This window comes from Hippoglossus hippoglossus, chromosome 15 (genome assembly GCF_009819705.1).
Source record: "Hippoglossus hippoglossus isolate fHipHip1 chromosome 15, fHipHip1.pri, whole genome shotgun sequence".
In the NCBI taxonomy this organism is placed as follows: domain Eukaryota; kingdom Metazoa; phylum Chordata; class Actinopteri; order Pleuronectiformes; family Pleuronectidae; genus Hippoglossus; species Hippoglossus hippoglossus.
Genome location: NC_047165.1, coordinates 15,676,900 through 15,693,949, shown reverse-complemented (window position 1 = coordinate 15,693,949; position 17,050 = coordinate 15,676,900). Strand labels below are relative to the sequence as shown.

At 41.5% G+C, this 17,050-nt stretch overlaps 1 protein-coding gene across 4 annotated transcripts; it reads left to right on the top strand.

Moving 5' to 3' along the window:
- The first annotated feature begins 1,621 nt into the window (after window positions 1-1,621).
- Window positions 1,622-16,252, top strand: rrbp1a (ribosome binding protein 1a). 4 transcript variants are annotated; one of them, XM_034608533.1, is made up of 28 exons: window positions 1,731-1,953; window positions 4,225-4,882; window positions 4,922-5,128; window positions 6,197-6,351; window positions 6,473-6,595; window positions 7,368-7,520; window positions 7,728-7,846; window positions 8,045-8,198; window positions 9,180-9,318; window positions 9,555-9,736; window positions 9,838-9,872; window positions 9,961-10,036; window positions 10,160-10,197; window positions 10,655-10,736; window positions 10,831-10,871; window positions 10,964-11,042; window positions 11,133-11,231; window positions 11,336-11,422; window positions 11,518-11,607; window positions 12,209-12,301; window positions 12,411-12,461; window positions 12,553-12,633; window positions 13,441-13,524; window positions 13,766-13,843; window positions 14,478-14,561; window positions 14,668-14,766; window positions 15,435-15,578; window positions 15,736-16,252. In XM_034608533.1, the coding sequence occupies exons 2-28, from the start codon at window positions 4,243-4,245 to the stop codon at window positions 15,772-15,774; spliced, it is 3,252 nt and encodes a 1,083-aa protein (XP_034464424.1). In that variant the 5' UTR covers window positions 1,731-1,953; window positions 4,225-4,242; the 3' UTR covers window positions 15,775-16,252. The 4 variants fall into 4 exon arrangements, with proteins under 4 accessions (XP_034464422.1, XP_034464421.1, XP_034464425.1 ...); XM_034608531.1 differs by having other exon boundaries at window positions 1,622-1,953; window positions 4,225-5,128; window positions 11,136-11,231; XM_034608530.1 differs by having other exon boundaries at window positions 1,622-1,953; window positions 4,225-5,128.
- Window positions 16,253-17,050: the final 798 nt, after the last annotated feature.

Here is a 17,050-nt window from a genome sequence, read left to right as displayed (position 1 = left end):
ACCATCAAGATTATTTTTTATCTCATCCCACAACAGAATTACTTTAAATTGAATTACCTTTGCTTTACAGCTGTTTGATCCTGTGTCGTGTAAGTAAAAGGCCAATTATCATCTTGATCGTCACACTGTACAAATATTAGCAAAAGAGCGAACAGGAGCTGCACACGTCACATGTCCAGGTACAGCAGCAACGCAAGGGGAAGTCAAAATCACCCACTGTGGTTTTTTACTTGCAGAAGATGAAAACGCTCCAATGTTTTGGCAGAACACTGGTTTGGTGTGTCAGTCACTTGGTACAGCAGTGTATAGGAAACGACGCTTTGCTAATCATACTGTCAATGAGGCTTATTTGTATGTACAGGAAAGACACGTTGAAAATTTAATTTTTTATTGTTATATTTTAAAGCTGATGGAAATGAGTAGATCTAACATGAGGGAGTATTTAGAACGTTTTTTCCTAGGTGTTTTTTACTTTAAGTTTTACAAGAACATTTGTGACAATAGCGACAAGTGCTCAAGGGAAGCTTGTGTAAGGAATGTCTATGAATATACATATGAACTAGGGTGTGGACAGAAAACTGTTCCATTATAAGTGTGTCCGACCTCCGCATTTCACTGGCAGAACTCCCAAGCATCATATTTTAATAATCACTCACAAAGGTGCTCATTGTGCCACTTAATTGCATTGATACAATTTCATTATTATTCCCCTGTGATACTTTTTTGGGCGTTCAAATAAAGCAAGGTGTGGTTAACAAGCTTTTCAAGATGTACTGTCAGAGCTTCAGACGTCACTAATGCTAACAATCATATCCTGCAGCTTGACCTTTCAGGTGTGGCAGGCGATGACAAGTTCTGAAAGGCCTGTTGCCTTGGCTGTAAAGCCATTATTTGAGTGTGCAATGATGTTAATTATCTGATCCGGCAGGGAGACAAACAAAAAAACTTAATGACAGTATATTAGGAAATAGTGAATAAAAGCATTGCTTTCAAGAAATATTTATTATTCCTCTCCCATGCATTTGTTTAATGTGTTTGAATGTGTAATTGCCCTTATAGCTAAATTAAATATAATTGGGTCAGAAAGTGTGTAATAATATGATATTGTATATTTCTCTCAGTGCTGGAACAGAACTGACTACTGAATATACAAACAGACAGAAATACTTTTTACTATTGTTATGTTGTTATGTTACTATTTTTGTTACTATTTTCTTTGAATAGTTATTCATTTACATTCCTTTTCAAAGTATATATATACTGAGTACAAGCCTATTACCTTGATAATGTACACACCTTGTTCATAAGTACTATAATTATTTAATTAGTACATATTTTTAAATGTATTTATTTGGCATTGTGGAAACTAGCAACAAAATGTATGTGTAATTGTCCTTGGGTAAATAAAACCTATTTGAGACAGAAGGTTTCTAGTCGTATATGATTTAAACGACCGAACTGCTCCTGTAAACATGAAAACCAGTGAAATGTACCTGGTTAAAAACGATAAAGAAGGATCGGTGGGCCCAGTAAACAGATTCACTGCAGCACTTTACTCCAGTAACTTTGCTCCGTTACTTCCCAGATCAAACAAACCACCTTTGTTTGAAAACTCTCTGACTCAGAGAGTTCGCTTTTCGTCGACGTAGACGACTACAGTTCCCGGCGTGCCCGCTTCCGGCTCCAGCGCGCTCCAGCCAATCAGAGGCGCCGTCGGTCGCTGGTCGCTGTATGGGGCACGGGGCCAGCACGTCTAGCCAGCTCGAAGTGCCACGACTTCACAGCGGAGCACGGATTCTCCAGCGGAGCGAGAGGGAGACCAGTGGAAGAAAGAAAAGGCAACTGAGCCACACAGCGGGACCAGCAGGTAGCTTCACGCACAAGTCCCTTCGTCCTCCACACGCAGCTCTCTGCCCGCTCTCCTTCCCTTTGCGCAGCTCCATCACCGGCGAGGTAAGTGTGGGAATCCCGGATTTTTCCTTCTTATTCATTGATCCACCGTTAGCTAGCCCGGGAAGCTAACTCCTGCTAACTACCAGGGGGGATGGAAAAACAGCGGAATAAAGTTACTGTGGAAATTATTCCACAGCGTTTCCGTGCTAGATGTTTGCTCTCCGGTTTTATTGTAGCGTTTGTAGTTCATCTTTTGTTACGTAACCCGACACTTTAAACCATAATGTGCAGGACGTTAGCCAAGTTCATTGATTCACAGTGTTAGCTTAAAACGCTAGACCACTAAAAGCATTAACATATAAGTAATGGCACATTTACACACTGAGTGTTAATGCACGTCTGAAAGGATTACGATGTGAGGTGTCCTCCGTGTCTCAGTAAGAGTCGAGGCCTTTTCCAGCTGTGGTCTCGGTTTTTATTCATTTCATGTTAGCTTCATATTGAACAAACTGTCATGCAAGTTGTTGGAAGTCATTGCTTTTGTATTAAAGTTTGGAATAAAAAGTGTGTGGTTTTGTACGAACATTTCTTATTCTTACCGTCTTAACACCAAGCATAATGAAACATGTGTATCACCCCGAAAAGGAAAATCAAATCCAGCAGGCATTCATGAGTTTTACCTCCCATGAGTAAAGTTGATATTTTCATTAGATTTTATTAGAACTCTATGTCCAATGCCTCGCTTGTAGCTGGCCATTGCACACTAATGAAAGCCAGATATTGTAGTTTTGAGGGATCTATAGTTTAAAAGTTGCTCTATAGTAAGTTTCATTTTATAGTCCTGCCTCTTATGAACCTTGAGATCCATTTTCATCTGCAGAGAGTCTCCCTATAATTCAGTTTTTCTTGAAATCATCTTTGTCAGTTCAGTCGGAGTGGAGATATAGTGACGTGTGACATCACAGATTAGGAGGCAGAACTCTCTGTACGTGGCTTTTAGACCCTGCTGTGAACAGGGACTCTGGACTCATGTTTCGATTACACTTGAAGCAGCTCAGCAGTTCTCTACTATACCACGTCACAATGCTGGCCTTTTTTTGCTAAGCCCCCCCATTTTCTCTTTTTTGCATTTGTCCCTCATTTGAAATAAAAACAAGGATATAACTAATAGTGTTGCAAAAAAAAAAAAAAAAGCTTCTTAAGTGCCTTGAGCAGTCGACTTTCCTCTCCTGCAGGCTAGACATTCTGGTTTGTGACTGGAGCCTTTAAGAGCTTTAAAGGGATAGTTGAAAGACCCTTTAAGCTACTTTTTTTTTTTTTTTTTGCAGGGCAGGAAATTAACATTAACCACCACCCAGTGGTTGGTAACTATGTACTTTTGGTCTGTAACCATTTTTTTGCGTCCATGGTTTGGGTTTATTTCTCTGCCGTAAGTTCATTTCAGTGTTTCACTCATGCACCAAACTCTATTATAGCTCTGATACTTTTTTCATTTTTATTAAATGTGATTACATGATTTCCAGTCATTTTTCAGCAATGTTTGCTTTGGCAATTTGCCCACAGAGGCTCTATGAAAAAATGGGGCATTCTGCTGATTTGTAGAATTACATTTTCATACCAAACCACTGTATTCTATTTTATTTTGCACGATGATATAATAATAAAGCATAACCCTACAACCTTAACCACAATTTGAATGTGCAAATAACTTCAATCATTCTGTTTAGTAAAACACTGATAAACAAATACGGAGAATTACATGTTTGAAGTTGTAAACCATTTTTTATGGCACGTTTCCTAAATGATCGTCAACATTATGTGTTTCGGGAATGTTTTTTTTTCCGCCTGGGACTGTTATATATGAGTGTTTACTTTGGCTCAGTTGGTTTCAGTGCTTGTGCTGCGCCAGAGAGCTCAGTGTTGGACTTTAAAATGACGCTGTGTAAGAGATGGAACATTGAGTGATTTTTTTTTTTTTTTTCCAGCTGTATTAGCACATGTTTTACCATTGATAAGAAGCCATATGACAAGGGGCTTTGCACTGTTTGCTGATAAGATAGGCTGTTCTGCATTATGTAGCCTGCCTCAAGGCAAAGGTTAATGGGGTAACAGAGACACCTTGAGGCGGTTGAGGGTAAAGTCTAGATGTGCAGAATTCATCACAATTCTCTCTCACCAGCTGCTCTTAATACAGCAGCTGTCAGTTTTCATTTTGCCTAGGCACAGAGGAATGTTGAATTACTTGTATGAACTTCTTCCTCAAGTTGTTCACATTTTTTCTTCACTTTTTACTTTGCAAATATGTTAACAAGTCTACCACTCTATTTTTAGGTTTACTAAAATTGAACAATGGATATCTACGACCCCCAGACCCTTGGGATAATGGTGTTTGGTGGATTCATGGTGATCTCGGCTCTCGGGATTGCCCTCGTCTCCACCTTTTCCATGAAGGAGACCTCTTATGAGGAGGCCCTCGCTAAACAACGTAGAGAGTTAGGTAAGATACAGTCTGGTCGCTCAGACAAAAAGAAGAAGGACAAAGTGTCTGAGAAGAAGAGCCGTGGAAAGAAGAAAGAAGACAAGCCCAATGGAAAGATCCCAGAGCAAGAAAAAACAGAAGAGGCTACTGATGCTGAAGAAGTCATTGAGCCCGTTGTTGCCCCAGTTGTAGCTGCTGCTCCTGAACCTGTCCCAGAGCCTGTCCCTGCTGTTGAGGTTAAGCCAGCTGCTGCCCCAGCACAAGTAGAACCTGAGCCCATACCTGCCGCTGAACCAATTCCTGCTGCCGAGCCTTCACCTGCACCCTCTCCCAAAGAGAAAAAGAAGAAGAAGGTCGCCAAGGTTGAGCCTGCCTCAACCCAACTAGCTGCCCCTGCCCCAGTGTCTACCCCCGCACCAGTCAAGTCCTCTGCAGCCCCTCCATCAACCCAGGCCCCTGTTTCTGCCCCAGCCAAGTCTGCCCCTGCAGCTAAGTCTGCCCCTGCACCAGGCAAGTCTGCCCCTGCAGCTAAGTCTGCCCCTGCCCCAGCCAAATCTGCTCCGGCACAAGCGAAGGCCGCAGCAGCCCCAGCCAAGTCTTCACCAGCTCCATCCAAGACTGCCCCAGTGCTGCAGGCTGTTACCAAAGAGGTCCCAGTGATGGCAGTGCCCCCTGTGGGATCACAGCAGGCTCCTGTTGTTGAAGCAAAAGCACAGGAGCCCAAGAAGAAGTCCTCTAAGAAAAAGAGTGAGCCTGGTAAGCTGATGTTGTAGAGATGTCACTTACAATTTTGGAGACAAATCAGTAACTGTATGTCATTACACAACTTGCCATTTCCTTCATTACCAATATGCCGAAATTACAACTACATGATTTCTAAGTGCTTTATAACTTTCCCCTTGTCATCATTTTTAGTATAAGCATTCTTACTCATTTATGAGGCTTTTTAGACCAATAATTTCACAGCATTTAAGAAAAAAAGAAAAAAAAGTTTGCTAATGCTGCTGCCAGATATCCTCACCTGTTGTATCTCATTGTTTCTTTTTGATGCACAGGACTGCTATTACTTGTCACATTCAGCTGGGACCCTCTGCAAGTCACTGCAAACTACAGTTACCCACAATCCCTTCTCCGCACAACAAGGCTTAGATTAGTCTACAAAGTCACTGTAGTCTATCAATATGTTGTCAAGCAAGAACCAGCATTGTTTAAAATTAGCCGTCTCCCTTGAATTGATGGAAATGGTTGTCAAGGCAGGAACTACATTAGCCATAACACTGGTGATAGTAGTCAGACTTGAATGTTTAGAGCTAGAATGGGGGCATGTCTGCACAGTTGAGTTACTTACTTACTTACACACACAACACACATGCTCACACACTCAATCTAAGGCAGTAATACCCTGTCAGTACTGATGAACTTCTAGGCCCGTACCCGTGTAAAGTTGTGCCAATGGCAGTAGTGGGTAATGTCTGGCACTCAGTTCTAGAGGGCATAGAGCAAGCCAGCTTGTCCAAACATCGCTGCCCTGTTTTGTTTGCTGACAAAGGCTCTCAGTGTCCTGACAATGGGTAAGAAGGGGAGGGGGGTTGGAGATCTCACTTGCCCGAGGCTTGGCTCTGCCTGGTGCCACAGTGCCCCATCATTTTGCTATCCGAAGCTGCACGGGGTCCCAGAGCTCTACGACAAGTCACAACCTTGTCCTTTTCCTGACGCCATGTGGGAATTTAGATTTAACTGTGACTGCCTATCGCCTTTAAAACTGCCTGCCTCAGTAGTTTCAAACTTTAAATAAACTGTAAATATTTGTTTTTGTCGCTTTAGTGGCAGTGGTGGATTCTACTGATGCTCCGCTGTACCTGCCCTACAAAGCTCTGGTGTCCACTATCAGTAGCATGGTGTTCAGTGAGGGGGAGGCACATAGGCTCATCGAGATCCTGTCCGAGAAAGTTGGCATCATTCAGGACACCTGGCACATGGTATGAGAAACTGCTGTGATGAGGAAAAATACACCCACAAGACCTGGTTAGGGTGCAAAGCACGTATAGCTCACTGAGTTCATTTTTCTCTCTCTCACTATCTGTACATTCATATTTTCAGGCCGCTCAAAAAGGAGACCCAGTGGCCATGCTGAAGAAACAAGTGGAGGAGCGGGAGAAACAGCTGGCGGCAGAACAGGAGGAAGCTTCTGCAGCAAAGAACCGTCTTAGAGAACTCACCAAGGTTAGACTTTGAAGTGTCACAGATGGTGCCAAATTCCTGCCACAATACACATCTGGTGTACGGCCATACTGGCAGCCCTGCGAGATTCCCCTACTGTCAGATGGATGCAAATCTCTTCTGTTCTTAGATCCTTTCTGCCAGTGAGTCAAAGTGTAGTTTGACTACACTTTGTGGCACAGGTGGCAGCGGAGAAAAAGACATGTTGGTGCCCAAATTTGAAAGTGTTAAGTCTGAGTTGAGCATGAAAGTGTACAGACAATTATTGTTATCTTTTGTCCTGATAGTGTCACTAAAACAAACACGATTATCATAGAACACAGTAAGCTCACTCAATTTCACTGTAACCCACTCATTACATAAGATGTTACATATCTCATGTAATATATATGTCAGCCTATAGGTGGCAGTAGAGGAGAGGTCATGGTTTATCACAAGAGCATCTTGTCCTGTATATTTTAAGATATTGTACATAAACACTATGGTTGGTGCTCGATGTAAGGACAGGTGGTTATTGTATATATATTAAAGAAAAAATTAGATTTTACCCACTCTTTATTTTATCATGTGGTCTTGTCCTGAATAGTAAAAAGTGAGAACATTCGTGTCGTCAGAAGCTACATCGTCCTCATCAAACTTTAAATTCCTCTTGCGAGGAATGATACATTCCTGTACTATAAATCAAATAGTTGTAGAGACATGTCACTTCATGAAATACTGGCTCTGTAGCCACAGATATATTACGGTGAGTCTGAATATGCTGTCTGTTTATCAGGAGCTGTCTGCTGAGAAGTCCAAGGTTGCCGGCGTTGAGACAAGGCTGAGTTCCCAGCTGAGTAAGAGGGAGCAGGAAATGATCGCACTCCAAGCTCGCATGCAGGCCAGTTACCAGGACCATGTAGCCCAGACTCAGAAGCTCAATGCAAAGGTTAGTACTATTATATTTTCTTAATTTACAATTCAGATAAATACATTACAGTTTTCCTTTTTTCTGTTGCCCATAATCTGACTTATTATTAAGGGTTTTTACTCTTTTGAAATTCATTGTTCTTGAGATAGATTAAATGCCAAGCAAGGAACGCAAGTCCAATATTTCCAGTTGTTTAAAACACCTTTTTTTTTTAAACTCTTCCAGGTCCTCAGCCTGCAGGACCAGCTGGAAAAAGGCCCCAATGCCCAACTTGCCCGTCTACAGCAGGAGAACTCCATTCTCCGCGATGCCCTCAACCAAGCCACCAGTCAAGCAGAGAGCAAGTGAGTATCTCCCTGTCACAATAACGAATGACGAACAGTGCTGAATGACATGTGTGTAGCTCTTCATATTGATATCAGTAACACTTGAAAATGTATTACAGTATGTACAGATTCTGAGTCATGTTTGGAGTAGTTGGCCTGTATGGTAGTCAGTCATGTGTTCTGACTCTCTGTATCTCTCTTTTTTGTCTGCTGCAGACAAAATGCAGAGCTGGCCAAGCTGCGTCAGGAATGTACAAAGTTAACCAAGGATCTCGGAGAGAAGACGGAAAGTCTGCTTGCTGATGAGCACATCAGGAAAGGGCTGGAGGCCAAGGTCTCCGCTGCTGAAAAGCAACTCTCCCTGCTGCAGGTTGGCATCTGCTGTGGGAATACCACATCATCTCCATTATAAATTACTTTGGACGTGATCAAGTTTCCACAACTTAATCTAGTTTTTCGAATGCCGTTTTTTCATTGAGTGGCCATTCAGTTGTAGTCTCCAAAAAATGCAAGCATAGTTTTTTCCCACTTATCCCCCAGCCCTGTAATGTTATGGTAAATTTAATTACCTTGTAATCACAGAGCTCAGGGCTGGGCTGGAATGCAGCCATACAATAATGGGCCTGCAGGGAAAATGCTTCAGAGCACCAGCTGGAATGCGTGCGTGTCAGAGCATCTCTCCTCACCCGCCTGCTCTAACGGGCCGTAAAAGCACAAGAACAGTGTGATGCTATTTACAACTTGTCTTTCTGATGACTTCAAGACGTGCAGTGCATCCCTGTCTTACATTATCTGTTCATTTACTGTTCTCGCTTTTACACAATCTCATAGTAATGACTGCCGTTGGTCACGAGTTATGTGGCGTAAGTGAGTCAACACTTCCTGACAGTTAGTCCTCATTTGGTTTAGTCATTTACCAACATCCCTTCTGGCAGGTTAAGGTCTATAAACACATTATGCAATCACTCAGGCCAACAGTCTGTGATCAATCGTCAACAATTTGCAGATTTGAATTTGTTGCAGAGGTTAATGCAGACTAATTATCTCAAAATCTTCAAAGCACTTCATACAAAACACTTCCTTTTAAAAAAAAAAAAAAAAAAAAAAAAGTCACTTCCTTGAAAGAAATCCAAACATGCTGTTAAAATATATTTTGTCATGTTACACAGCCTCAACTTTTTTTGGTTGCCCCTTTGTTGGAAAATCTGTGAATATACTATTATCTTTGTCTTTAAGTGTGTGGAAATAGGACTACAAGCACTGATACTGTGAAGTAATGCTTTATAGAGGGTGATTCAGCAACTCTTTGCTGCCCTCTGCAGTTTGACTTATATTGCTCATTTTATTTCAGGCTGGCCATGCAGAGAGCGAGCAGGCGTTACAGAGGAGGTTGGAGGAAGTGTGCGAAGAGCTCAGAACAACACAAAGTAGAAGCAGCAGCCTGCAGGCCACTTTGGACAAGGCTCAGCAGGAAATCAGCACAATCTCAGGTCAGAGTCTGTCTTTCACAGGAATTATTACTGTTGTGGAGCTTAAACACTTGTATGGAAGAAGATCGATGTTTTAAAACTAAAACCTATTTGAATGGATGGTGCCTCAGTTTATTTTCTTGTTAGTTAAATGACAGCAACAAGTAGAACAAATAATACATTATAGACATTTAGGGTATTTTTCTGTGACCAGTGGCTGCATCATAAAAGTTGAGTGATGTGTGTTCTCCCTGCAGATTTCCAAGAGCGTACAGAGAGATTGGAGGCTGACGTCAGGGAGCGCTCTGCTCAGGTGGAAGCCCTTACTGCTCAGCTGGAGGAGACCCAGGCAGAGAAAAGCCAGCTCGGACAGCAGGTGGACTCCATCAACTCACTGCTGGAAGCCAGTCAGAACAAAAAGGAGGACGAGGACAATCAGGTAGAACATACTGTGTCAATTTTACTTTTTTTTTTTAAATGGCCAGACAGCTGACCCCACATAGTCACTCCTAAGGCTTTTTGTCATTTATGATGCTGCAGGTGAATGCTGCAGAACTGGAACAGCTTAAGCTCAGGTAAGGGTTTGATCCTCCTCCTTTTATCAGAGTTGACATTAGATCCAGAGCTGTTCCGTTGACTTTAGATTCTGTGCCCCCTCTGCAGCCTTCAGGAAAAAGACGGCCAGCTGAGCGCACTTCACGAGGAACTGAAGCAATTGCAGACAAAGCAGGAAGCTGGCGTAAGTGTTACAAATATCTTTTGATTAAATCACTTCTTTATTACTTTGGGAGATTTTTTTTTTATTCATACGAAGATGTGAAAATTGTAGATGCTAATCACAAACAATCTTGTCTTCTTACAGGAGAACACTATAGCTGAGCTTGAACAAAGAAACCAGAGGTAGGTTACTGTTTTATCCCACTCTATCTCTTATCTCTCTAGCTGTAGCTACCTTTCTATATATCGTCTTTATATCTTTCTATCCCTGTCTATTTCTGTATCTTCTCCATCTTTTTTCTCTAAACGTGTATCTCGATCCCTCCATCAATATCTCTCCATCTCTCTATATCTCTGTCTCTATCCACCTCAATCTCCATCTCTCTATCTCTGTATCGATCTCTCTCTCCACCTCTGCCCACCTATATCACTCTTTCTATGTTTCCATATCTCTATCTATCACTATATCTCTCTATCACTCCGCACCATCTCTCTCTATATCCCCATCTCTGTATCTCCATATTTCTCTCCATCTCACTACCACTATCGCTCTACACCTTTTGTCTTTCTATCTCTTATCTTAGTCTACATCTATCTATCTATCTCTCTATCGCTGTATTGAATTTGCATGTGATTTCAGTGAGGATGCCAGTGTCGTCACGTCACTAGAGGAGGAACTTAAAAGCCTTAAAGAAGAGCTGGAGCAAATTAAGAACTCAGCAGTAAGTGTACCTCCGGCTGTGTTGCATGATTCGGCTCCTTGAGGTTCCCTGCAGAACAATTAAATAACTAATTTGCTTCTTGTCTCTGTTTCAGCAGTCAGATGGCTCTGCAGAACTCACTCAACTACAGGACAGGTAAACGACTGAACACACGTAAAGATCCATCACACGCTGTTGTTGGTTCTGTTGTTAAACAATTTCTGCGTCTGTTTTGGTTCTGCCACTAGTCTGAGTGAGAAGGATGTTCTCGTCACCTCATTAGAAGAGCAACTGAGAGAAGTGAGAGAACAGATGACCACTGATGGAGTAAGTGTGTACACACTCGTGGCTTATCAATCAAAGACTGCTTTGCTCTTAATTAACTTAATGATTATTGATTGTCATTCATTGTTTTAGCAGAACCAGGACATCATGGCACAACTGACTGCTCTTCAAAGCGAAACCAAAGAAAGTCTCCAGACACTCTTCCCACAAATACCTTTAGAGACAGAGCAGGTAAGAAAGGCTTGAGTTTCTGAATAATCTTCAATCTCTAATTTATTCATTATTCTGCTGAAAATAGCTCAAGTGATACATTCATATCTGCTTTTCTCCTTTAGTCCAACTGGTTGCAAGAATTTACACAGAAAGCTCAGGAGGTTCTGAACCAGCAGAGCCAGAAGGTAGATTCGAGCACAGAGTTGCCAGTAAGTTGGGTTTTTTTTAAATTGTTGCTGTTACCTTGACTGGTTTGAATTTACCTGGCAAAATTCTGAATGTGTTTTTTTTTTTTTTTTTTCAGGCATTACTTGAGAAACTGAAGGAGGCTGAAGAGAGCCACAGCTCCCTTCAGGCTGAGTGTGAACAGTACAGGACAGTTCTGGCTGAAACAGTACGTGACTGACATCATGATGTTAATGATATAAAACAAATCCATCTCTCAGTTGGGTGTTGTGTTTTCCGTAGGGGCTGTATGTGAGAATGCAAATGTCTGAAGCCCAATTAATGCTTTCATGACTTGCACCTCCCAAAAAATGTACCTACCTGTCGAGTCGACGCAGACAGCTAGAGCTGTGATTGGTAGCATCCCATTTCCGGTAGCCTAGCTGTCATTTTCGAGCTGAAGGAGGAAAACGGACGACTGTTCTTCATTTCAGTTCTTTAAGAAAAAGTTATGCTCGGCCCGTGCGTAGGCTACTTGCGTACCGACAGCGTAGTTTTGATGCAGAAGCATGAATTGGGCTGGAGTCAGGTGATCCGTATATTTCCGCATCTTTTCCTGGCAGCCCAATTGTAGATTGTCTGGAAACTGTCAGTGAGCCCATGTGAGAATACAGCAGGAAATTATCACGGCGAATGAGCATGTTGATGACGTTCAAACACGCAACTGAACTTAACAGAAATCAAATATCTCAGGATGAAAAAGAGGTGCTGTACACCTCTTATGGAGAAAATATATGCAGCTCATTTAATCCTGGTGCCGTCTACTTTAGGAAGGAATGCTGAAACATCTGCAGAAGAGCGTAGAAGAGGAAGAGCTGGTATGGAAGTCCAAGATGGCTGACTCAGAGGAACAGCTGAGGGTGGTAAGTTATATCTCTTTGAACTCACTTCTTCTTTTAAATGTTTCTTCACCACTTGTGGGTCCACTTAAATTATTTCTTTAAACTGATGTGTCCCTCTTTGCACTACCAGGCTTTGGAGACAGTCAGCAAGCTGGAGGCTGAAGATCAAAGTGTAGATAAGGTGGGACTTTTCTTCACACCCACACAAGTTTAAATGGTCACTTGAGGTAACAGTTTCTAAATGTGGTGTTTTTTCTTCTTCTTCTGTGCAGTTGAATGAGCAGATGATGCTTCTGGAAGCTCAGCTGGAGAAGCAGTCAGACAACCAGGGAACCTCAGAGGAGATGGAGCAGGTACATGAGAAAATTAAATCTACAGATTACAGCAGCGTCACTGAAACGGGCAATGCTGATATTACAATTTTTGTTGAATTTTTATGTGCAACTTCACCTGTTAAGGAGGTCAACTTGTATATTAATACAATTTTAGACCTGTATTCCAAAAAGACATTTTAACTAAAATACAAACTAAGGATAAAGAAATCTGCTCTTTAGCAACACAGATGGAGGATCTTAAAAGAACAGTCCATCATTTTAATTATTTTCCATATTTGTTCATATCAGAAACAAAATTTCCGCATCACAAACAATGAGTATTTGTGTGTTGGACTTAATAATACTGTATATACCTGTTACTGTTGGATATGTGGGTAGTTTGAGGCATTAATAATAATATGATAATAATATACTTTATTTGTATTGCACTTTTCTTAACAAAGTTACAAAGTGTGTCACAAAACGATAAAACGGGAATATAATTAAATAACAAATTAAAATTCACAAAGATAAAAGCATTTTTAAGAACATTTTAAGAAGGGATTTAAAAGCGGCAACAGAAGCATCATTATCGTAGCTGGTTAAGTCATTCTGAACTACCAGAAGGCCACTATCAGATGATCTAAGATGGTGTGCAGAATCATAGGGAATTTGTAAATCCTTGATATACATGAGGGCATAAACATTCCGATTCAGACAAGATTTTGTGTTTAATAAATGAAATGTTGTAATTTGTGGTATTCTTTCTAAGGTTCAGCCTCGTGGTGCATGTAGAACAGTATCTGTCTGACATCTGTTCATTCCTCTGCTGTGCTCTATGTTCAGCTGAAGCTGCAGCTGTCGGAGTGTCAGAGCCAGCTGGATTTGGCCCAGAAGGAATCCCAGGCACAGAAGGAGGAGCTTTCACAGGTGACTTTTACTGACTTAAGCTGCTTTCCCATCATCTAGAAAGTATTTACTTATTCATACACCAGTGTAACTGAGGTCAGATGGAGACATTTTTTTTCCTGAGATGTCACATGCCAAGGAATTTGTGTAAAATCCAGTGCTTTGATGCACATCCAGCTCAGTAAGGTTTCAGTGACATGTAACACAAAGGGGACCCATGGAGGTTATGTAACCAGTGACGAGTGACGGCTTCCTGTTTCAGGTCAGAGAGCAACTGGGCGAGGTCACGATGAGGGCTCAGAGCGAACAGAATGGCCCAGCTGAGGCTCAACCCAGTCAGGTCAGGGTGCAAACGTCACAGGGCACCCTTAACTTCCTGTCAGAGAGTACTGGACAGTGACTCGGACACTTCTGTTTGTTTTTTTTTAATAGTTTCTTAAATCAGCTTGGTTCAATTTGATAGAAAAATCTAAGACACATTTTATTGACTTGCCATTCCACACTTTGTTAGACACGTTTTTGGTGATCTGTGTCATACAGACACCACAAAGTCCTAAATCAAGGATGTGGTCACAATACACCGATACTAAGCAACGGATGATAAAGCGTTTTTTCCAGTCCGTCCAGTTCTCCCAAGACACAGCAACTGTTTGTGCTAACCATTATTTGCATTGACTGAGTGGATATAACTCTAACACTGCTCTTTCTCACCTTTTCTCGCATTCACATCTCTCCTCCTTTTAGTTTTTTCAATAATTTCAGTAGGATTCTTAACAGCAACAGAAATGTAACATTTGTCTTGAGCCTTACACCTGAAATAGTGTGAAAGGAAACTAACTTGGCACACTGGCAGAACAGCTTCTGTGTGTGTGAGTGCATTGTTGCTGCTTTGGAATGAGAATGCTTGCGTACACACATGTATGCGTTAATCGTTTTTCAGTGTGTATGTTTATTGTGTGTTTGTCTACCATCAGGTGCAGAATGAGTTGAGTCAGACAACTGAGAAGCTGCATGGGGAGGAGGCTCGGGGGCAGCAGCTCTCAGAGGAGTTTGAGCAGGTAGCCATCGACGAAGCACTTTTTTTTGGTTTCTAGTCTTGTCACACAAGAAAGTTTTTAATACACTCTCATTGGATAACATCACTGTGTGTTGTCTAACTTCCAGGCCCAGAAAACTATCACAGACTTTCAGGCTCAGCTGGATCTTCTGAAGGTTTCTGCAGAGTCACCACAAACTGACTCAGAGGATGTTGCTCAGGTCAAGGTGTGTTGACATTTTTTTGTTTTTTTTACATATCTAAATCTCTAAAGCACACACCCTCACTTGGTTTAATGGAGACCCAAGTTCAATATTAAATTGGGTATAACATAAATAATTTATTGAGCATGGATAAAACAATCCACTCAGCATATTACTATTATTATTGCCTCACTTAATTTTACAATAGCAGGTTGATTTAATGCAGATTTTAATCTCTCACCATTGTATTTCATGGTGACAGCCGACTCTGCTATTACAAGGGGCATCAACGAAGAAGCCAAGTGAAGCAAATTAACAGTATTTTGCAAGCTATGGTAGCTAAGTCAGAGCTAGTTGATCCATGACAATTACTTTTCTATGTTTCAAACATTTGTATATTACCTACCTAAACAGGAAATAAGCAGAGGGTCATGTGTTTGATGTTCTACAAGCACACGCCTCAGCTGCAGGTAGAGGTAGATAGGGTTGGCTAATTTGCATATTTACAGATCTGAGAATACCAAATGAGCCCGAGGTCTGAGAGTTTCAAAGTCATTTGAAGGCCATTAAGAGATTTTTTTCATGGAGTTTTGTCAATGCAGGAGAGGAACTTGAGTATTAAAGACGTTGGGTCTCCATATATTCAGTGTCAATTTTAGCTTTGAAGTAACTTTCTGCTGCTGTCCCCACAGGAGCGCCTAGACAAGGAGAAGAAGCTGTCCAAAGACCTGGGCCAGGCGGCCACCAAGCTCCAGCAGCTTCTCAAAGCAACACAGGAGCAGCTGACCAAAGAGAGAGACACAGTGAAAACACTACAGGAGCACCTGGAGGGCAAGGTGAAAAAACTTATACCTGTTTTACAACAGCAGGTATATGCTGGCCAGTAGAGGACTCAGGGCTTAACACTGGCAAGACTACAAATACACGTTTCTAGCTGAAATGATTTTAGACTGCTTGTTTATTGACTCTGATCTTTTTCTTTCCACTTTGAAGGGTGAATATGTGGAACTGAAGGAAGGAACGTCCGTCTGACAGAAGTATACCGCGGACATTACACAAAACTGCCAAATATGCCTTACGATTACCGTAGTTATGCATTCCAAAACAATTTATTTCTTTTACTGTAGTTAATTGCATTTGTTGCAACTGTAGGAATCATGTTTGATATAATATGAACTTTTCAAAGTAAGATTGGAGGAGGGAGTCCTGCTGCAGTCTTTCCTGAAACACACATTCCATCAACCATTCTGGCTATGTCAGAAGTTATTTATCCCCCTGCCTTATATTCCAAACAATTCCCCATAGTTCAGTGTTAAAAGGGAAACCGATTGTACGTCAAACGTACATCAACCTGTGCAATTACTTTGTATGTCTTTTCTATGTGGTCGAATGATGGGAACATTTTATGGTTCAGTGATGCAGTACCTTTTAGGGCCTGCAGTCCTCTGTAGCTGGCAGCCAATAACACATCAAATTTGTATGAATGAATAAACTACAGTGTCACCTGTCATTCCTGTCCTGTGTCTTTGTTGCTGTAATGAACCCACAGTGAGGCGAGACAAAAATACCTGTTGCGAGATATATTTTGACACAGTTTGAGATCTGGAATGAATCAAACCGTTAATCTAAAAGTTGGTGCACCATACATCTGCCTCTTGCTTGAAAGTTTAAGGGTTGCTGAGTTGTTTGTTAAAATCCTCTTCACGTCGGGATTTTTCTCAACAAATAAAGTTGTCTGGAACAAAAAAAAAGGAAAATAAGTCAGTCTGTAACTCACAGTACTATAATGCACAGGCCACACTGGGTACATCAGTTTCGCATGTGTATCATGGAAAATGTTGCTTTTCGTTTCAGCGCCCATGCCATCACGTTAGAGCAGCCACACTGCCTGTGTGAGACATGTTCTTCCAGAGAGTCAGACTCTCGCTGAGTTTCTCCGTGTGAGGTTCACTGCAAAGTTGACAGTGAAAATTATCTTTCACCACAGTTTCAATTTTGATATCTGTCGACTATGACACAAACCCCTTCCTGTACCACTTCCTGTACCCATTTCAAGGTAAAAGCACTTGACTGAATCAATTCATTTGCTTTAACAAAGTTTTGGTTACTATTTCAGGACTGTTGCAGAGCTACCATAGTGCCTTGGCATTTAGTTGAGTACATAGGCTACTTTTATTCAAGGAAATACAGTAGTTATACCAGAGGCCGGGCCCAGATCTAGAATTTCTAGTCTGCCCACCCAATTGGTCAACTTTATTCTGTGCCATTTGAATTTGCCCTTCAAGTTTATTTCATTCGCTAGTCAGAG